Source organism: Cyphomyrmex costatus, unplaced genomic scaffold, assembly GCF_001594065.2.
Source record: "Cyphomyrmex costatus isolate MS0001 unplaced genomic scaffold, Ccosl1.0 scaffold184, whole genome shotgun sequence".
In the NCBI taxonomy this organism is placed as follows: domain Eukaryota; kingdom Metazoa; phylum Arthropoda; class Insecta; order Hymenoptera; family Formicidae; genus Cyphomyrmex; species Cyphomyrmex costatus.
In genome coordinates this window covers 84,112-90,648 of record NW_017275868.1, presented here as the reverse complement: position 1 = coordinate 90,648, position 6,537 = coordinate 84,112, and the positions used below count along the sequence as shown (strand labels likewise).

Below are 6,537 nucleotides of genomic sequence, written 5' to 3'. Positions count from 1 at the left end.
CATCTTGTAAATTCAAACTTCGTACGTTTCGACTTTATTTTTAAGTCATCCTCAGCTTATAATTGATTACTTATTATCCCATCCTGGCACTCATCAAAGCAAAAAACCGTCCATCCACTTCAGTTACTTGGCTGAGTGGTATGTATCTTTTATGCTAAAATTGTTATCAATTGATCAACATTTGTTCAATAATTTTAGCATAAAGGATACATATCACTCAGCCAAGTAACTGAAGTGGATGGGCGGTTTTTTGCTTTGATGATGAGTGCCAGGATGGGATAATAAGTAATCAATTATAAGCTGAGGATGACTTAAAAATAAAGTCGAAACGTACGAAGTTTGAATTTACAAGATGCATAATTATTTCGCAACCTAACAACCAGCGGAGGACTCCTATGGCCTTGAGGATATGTTTTGATATTTTAAAAATTCAAAAGTTATTTGGTATTTACTATTTTACATAACTTCTTCTGACTTATTTCTTATTTAATATTTTAAATAAGTTTTTGAAACATATTTTATATTTTTTATTTTAAATAAATCATATCAGTTATTTTACCGAGATGTTAATAAAAAGTAATTAATATGATACTTGAACCAATAAATTATATAAAAGATAATAATGCAATTGATGTTTGTTTACAGCTCATAATGGCAAAATTATAAGCGGAATTATTGCATTGATTTTAATTATTATGACAGTTAGTTTGATTTTTTATAAAAAATGGCAATCTGAACAAGATTTGGACAATCTCTCATGGAAGATAAATTATAACGACATTATGTTAATCAATGAGGGACGAATTGAAACGGTGAGCCAATGAGACATTCTATTATCAAATTTTTAGGTGCAAAACTGTAATGAGTTTTTTAACATAAATTGTTTAGTGTTGTTGAGGGAATTATATGAGGATTAACAATTAAAAATTTGCGGCGTTTTCCATAGGCGAAGAAGATTATTTTATTAGAAAAAAAGAAAAAATAAAGTAATAAAAAACTATATATGGATTCACTCACCGCTTTCCAAATCTGCTTTGTTGCACAGGGATTTGGCACACACCTCAAACTGACTTGCTTTGTTTCGTACAAACTCGCTGTCACACGAGGATTAATAATAAATAACTCGCGGCATCTTTCCGATTGACGAAAAAGACAACTACTTTGGGTGCTATCCATCTAATGACACAAATCGTCACAAGTGTCGTTCTACCTTTGTATGAATGTCAAGAAAGATAAATGACGTTTTGTCGACATGTGTCATCAAATAAAAGCACCTTTGTTCGCAATAAAACAACAAATCATTTCCGGCTTCGTACGTCTCAGATATGATTGACTACTAGACTACTACAAATTGTATACCAGACTAGAAGGAAAACTACAGGGTGCAAAGGGCCTTGCTTCAGTCACGCCATCTAGTGGTTTCTGTTTTTTGTGCGGAAAACGCCTTACAAAAACCTCAACTAAGCTATGTGAGATTCCTACCAGTGCCACCTAGGTATCACTCTATCCTTGTTCACTGAACGTTAAACAAGGATGACATGACTTCTAGGAAACACCTGGGGGCCTATTCTGTACACGCTTACCGACAATTGTCGGTATTGTTAAGTAGCGATAGCCAATAAGAACCGCACTTTTCTCCTAGAACAGTCTTTGCCATTGGCTATCGTTAATTATCGACACCGACAACTGTCGGTAGACGTATACAGAATACTGAGGCCCTATTTTGTAACTCTTAACGACAGTGTCGATATCGTTACAATGTCGTTACGCAGATATTTCATACGATAAAAAAGTTGCGCAACGACACTAAAACGATATCGACACTGTCGTTAAGAGTTACAGAATAGGGCCTCTGGGAAGGAATATAAACGCATCCTAACTATAGAATCATATAACCGACGAGATACTATAAAGACCGTCCCCTTGAAAAAATTTTCGTTCGTTCCAAAGGGGCTCGGAAGATACCCGTATGAATGAAGCGCAACTGTGAAGTTGGAGGCCATCTTCACACGAATCCGGAGGACTCAGAGATAATTGTAAAGCGTTTTCATTATGTAAATTTGCAGTTATTAATATAAATATTTGGCCAATACATTATTAAATCCATGATTTTTTAATGATATATAAATATTCCATAAATAAGTATGCATACTCGTAACGCTATAATATGTTATACATATATTTTTCGCAAAATTACAATTTTTTTCTTTGTAGTTACTAACTCTATTTCTATTCAAACTTAAACAATAATATTGAAATCACAATTTTAAAGAAATATCGAGTATCATTGAGCTTTAAGTACTGGCGCGCTTACATATACACGTATGAATATATCTATGAAATTAATAAATCATAAAATTATTACTATATTGTCAGTTTCTTAATATAAATCATTTAAATATAAACGGACGCGAACTCCCGTAAGGATATTGGTACTTAATAGTAACTCGTCGATGGTTATATTAATGTAAAATCAATTTCTTGCTTTACAAATAATATTTTTAATTATTTAAAATTAATTACATAACGCACTTAAGATTTCTGAGTAATCATCATAGCCGTATGTTGAATTGTAACGACAGAAGCGAGAAATGACGCGTTAATTTTTATTATGTGCAATTTGTAAATGAAGAGAATTTTTAATTTAAATAAAACAAAATGACGAGATCGCTTTAAAACATTTAAAAATAATCGAAAAATATACATGTTTTTCCCCCCTGACAATTAGTAATAATTATAAAAAGATTGATAAAAGACACGTATAAGTGAAAATAAGCTACGCAATGTATAAAAGTACTTCATGTGCTTTTCATTATGTTTTACAATTATTTACTGACTGTTAGCTGGGAGAGGAGGATAAGGATAACTTTCATCTATTTTTACAATTGTTTTAAAGCGATTTCATCATCTTATTCAAATTATATTTATTTACAAATGGCTCGTAATAAAAAATGACGTATTATTTCTCGCTTTTGTGATGTCACGGTTTAATATGATTGTGATGACTATTCAGGAGCCTTAAACATAATGAGTCAAAATTCAGGATCCACAATTAATTAAAAAATTACAATAACTAATTAATCTTGAGAAAAGCCAATGTGAGCCAATACTAGATATTCGTATATATAATATACTGATTTACTTATGCGAATATCTAGTGTTGGCTCACACATTAGCTTTTTTTCAAGATTAATTAGTTATTGTAATTTCTTAAACTAATATATATAAATAATATTCATACAATATATGTTTTTTCATATAGTTATCAACCAGTGAGACGTCATTAAATTCAAATTTAGATATAGATTTCCCACATTCCGTAATATATACTCAAGTTGGATATTTCAATAATCAAATTTTAACCATTAAAAAAATGAAAGGGTATATCGAAATTACAAAAAACCTAAATAAGGAATTAAAAATGGTAATATTTGTAAAGGCAATAATTTTAATTTAATTTGAAATTACACAATATAATGACTATTACTATAATACATGAACAATTATAGTAAAAACTTAACTTATTATTAAAACGATGTAATTTCAGATGCGTAATGTTAGACACCAGAATTTGAACTCTTTTATTGGTGCTTGTATCGAATCATCTAACATATACATGATCGTCGATTATTGTTCACGTGGTAGCCTCAAAGTTAGTAATTTTTTAAATTAAGGCAATTAGTTTTTTATATTATATATATTTTGATTAAATCTCCAATTGTTAAATGTACATATTAATTCTCGGCCCCTACCTCTCAGCGATCTCAAAACCGTTTAAGTTAAACTCCATTTCCCCCCCTCTCTGTAGTCATTTTGAAGTACCATTTTAGCTTTAAAATGAGGTACAATATTTGATCCTCCTGTAAACATAACTTGAAAAATCAGCAGTAAACACGATGTCGTTCGAAGAACAACGTTTGAGGCACTGCCTTCTTTTTGCGTTTCAACTTAAAAAAACGTGGCTGAGGAAAAAGAAATAATTTCTTCTCGCTTTGGACGAGAATACTGCATCGTACAGTAAAAATGGTTTCAACAGTTTCGAGAGGGAAATTTCGACCTTGAGGATCGTGAACGCCTTGGTCAACCAAAGAAAAGTGGAAAACGTGGAGGAAATTTTGAACGAGAATTCTTGCCAAATACAATTAGAAATTGCAAATACGCTTGGAATAACACAGCAAGACGTTTCTTATCGCCTAAAACAGCTGGGGAGAATTCGCAAGAAATCCCGATGGATCCCTCATGAGCTCACTCCCGAAAACAAAAGTAGACGTCACGATACTGCTTTCTCCATGCTCTCTAGGTTCAAGAAAAAGAATTTTTTGCACAAAATTGTTACTTGTGATAGAAAATGCATATTGTACGAGATTCTTAGAAGAACTAAGAGGCGAAAATCATGGATCTGTCCAGGTGAGCCGTCAACGAGCATCGCAAAATCGAACATCCATGTAAAAAAGGTGTTGCTATGCATTTGGTGGGACCAGAAGGGCATGATTATTATTATGAGTTGCTCCGACAAGGTCAGACTGCTGAGCTCTATCAACAATTAATTCATGTAAATGACGCTCTTGAAGAAAAAAAGCCATATTTACTGGCAGTGGAAAAAGGAAGGTGATACTGCTGGAGGATAACGCCCGGCCCCATATAGCAAACAACGCTCCGAAAATCATCTCCGATTTAGGCTGGGAAATTCTTTTTCATTCTCCAGACTTAGCCCCTTCAGATTATTATCTATTTCGAGCCGTACAACATCATCTAACTGATTCTCGATTCAAGTCAGTTCAAGAGGTCGAAAAAAGTTTCGATGAATTCGTTAATTCAAAGCCACCATCAGGCAATTGCCTGAGAAGTAGAAAAAATATATAGATAGCGGGGGAGATTACTTTGAAGATTGAATTTGTATTTATGTTTTTATAAATAAATATCAAAAAAGGCCGAGAATTAATTTGTACATCTAATATTATTGCATTATACTAATTTCAGTAATTTCGAATTTCCGGCAATAACACAGTATTTTTCAGGATATTTTGAAGAACGATAAAATAATACTCAATAAAATGTTTATATCGTCTATTGTTTTCGACATCATTAGAGTAAGTTCCATTAATTTTTTCATAAAATTTAAATTTTCTTTTTAAAGTTTGTTTAAGATAGTACACTCAGATTAAATAAATCTTATTGTATTTGATACATCATTAGTCGGCTGTCAGATCGACCTAAAGAGTATTAACTCAATAGCCTATACGAGCTTTACGCACCGTGTAATTTCGAGACTTAATCCTTTCAATCTCACCATCATAAAGGAGAGCAGAAATTTTCAAGAGTTTTGCCCCTTCAAATTTTTAATTTGTTACCGTTCGGGAATCGTTTTACTTCTATATTTCCTTATTTATTTTTTCTTCGTAGATACCAAAAATAATCATTATGATAACGTCAAATATAAAAAAAATTGATATATTTAAATAAAATAACTAAAATCCTTATTGATATCGTTTTATTATAAATTAAATCACTGTAAGTTATATATTTCAATAATTTATTTATAAAATTAATTCTAAATTGAATCAAATGCAAATAATATTGCACCACACAAAATATTAATTATTAGATTATATTTTTTATTATAACATTTGACATCTCGTTAAACATTTTCCCCACTTCAAGTGTTATGCATTGCATAGCACAGTATTGAGGTGACAAGTGTTACCTAATAAAAAATATAATCTAATTAAAATTCTGTCGTGCAATATTATTGGCATTTGATATAATTTAGAATTAATTTCATAACTAAATTATTGAAACATAACTGACAATAATTTTATAACGATGTAGATAAGGATTTTACTCATTTTATTTCAGTATACCAATTTTTCCTTAAGTCTGGCATTATTAAAATGATTATTTTTAATAGAGAAAAAAAATACATAAGGAGCCATAAAAGTAAAATAAAAACTCTCGAAAATGTTTACCTTCCTTTCATTAACTTACGAATGTACCGATCAAACGCGACATCGTATGCGATGATATATGCGAGAAGTGCGGCATTGCCAGATACTCACGCCTCCTCCAGTCATCTCCATAAACGCACCGTCTTTTTAAATAAAATAGAAAATTGCATCCTTTTTACAGCTCTATTTTCCAAATTAAACCATACAAAATTACGACATTTTTTTACAGTATTTGTTTATATCTATTATTACAATAATATGGTATTGAAATGGTTAATCTCTCTCGTTGTAATTACACAAGTGTGTCAACGTCTTTTAGTAGACTTTTAGTTTGAATTTTAAGAAATTCTTACTGTTTCCAATTCACGAGTGTACTACCTTAATAAAATTATGTTCATTTTGAAATTAAATTCTTCCATGCAGCAACAGACTGTTGACCTATTGTTACTCGTATAGTACATTAAAGTCACTGTTGCGTCGAAACCTCTCTCGTACTGCGATTCGAATCGTCCTTTATCGATCCAAAATGTTTATACGTCGCGTATACATGCACGCACGTTTCATATTCGTACAGATAACACATACTTAACAT

General features: G+C 31.3%; 1 protein-coding gene across 1 annotated transcript in view; it reads left to right on the top strand.

The window, feature by feature from the left end:
- The window catches only part of LOC108772336 (guanylate cyclase 32E), a 38,230-nt gene that overhangs the window by 23,051 nt on the left and 8,642 nt on the right, over positions 1–6,537 (top strand). The window contains exons 11-14 of the mRNA XM_018537857.1: positions 646–812; positions 3,263–3,424; positions 3,548–3,652; positions 5,019–5,090. Coding sequence (XP_018393359.1) covers positions 646–812; positions 3,263–3,424; positions 3,548–3,652; positions 5,019–5,090 — 506 coding nt within the window. The remainder of the gene's footprint in view (positions 1–645; positions 813–3,262; positions 3,425–3,547; positions 3,653–5,018; positions 5,091–6,537) is intronic.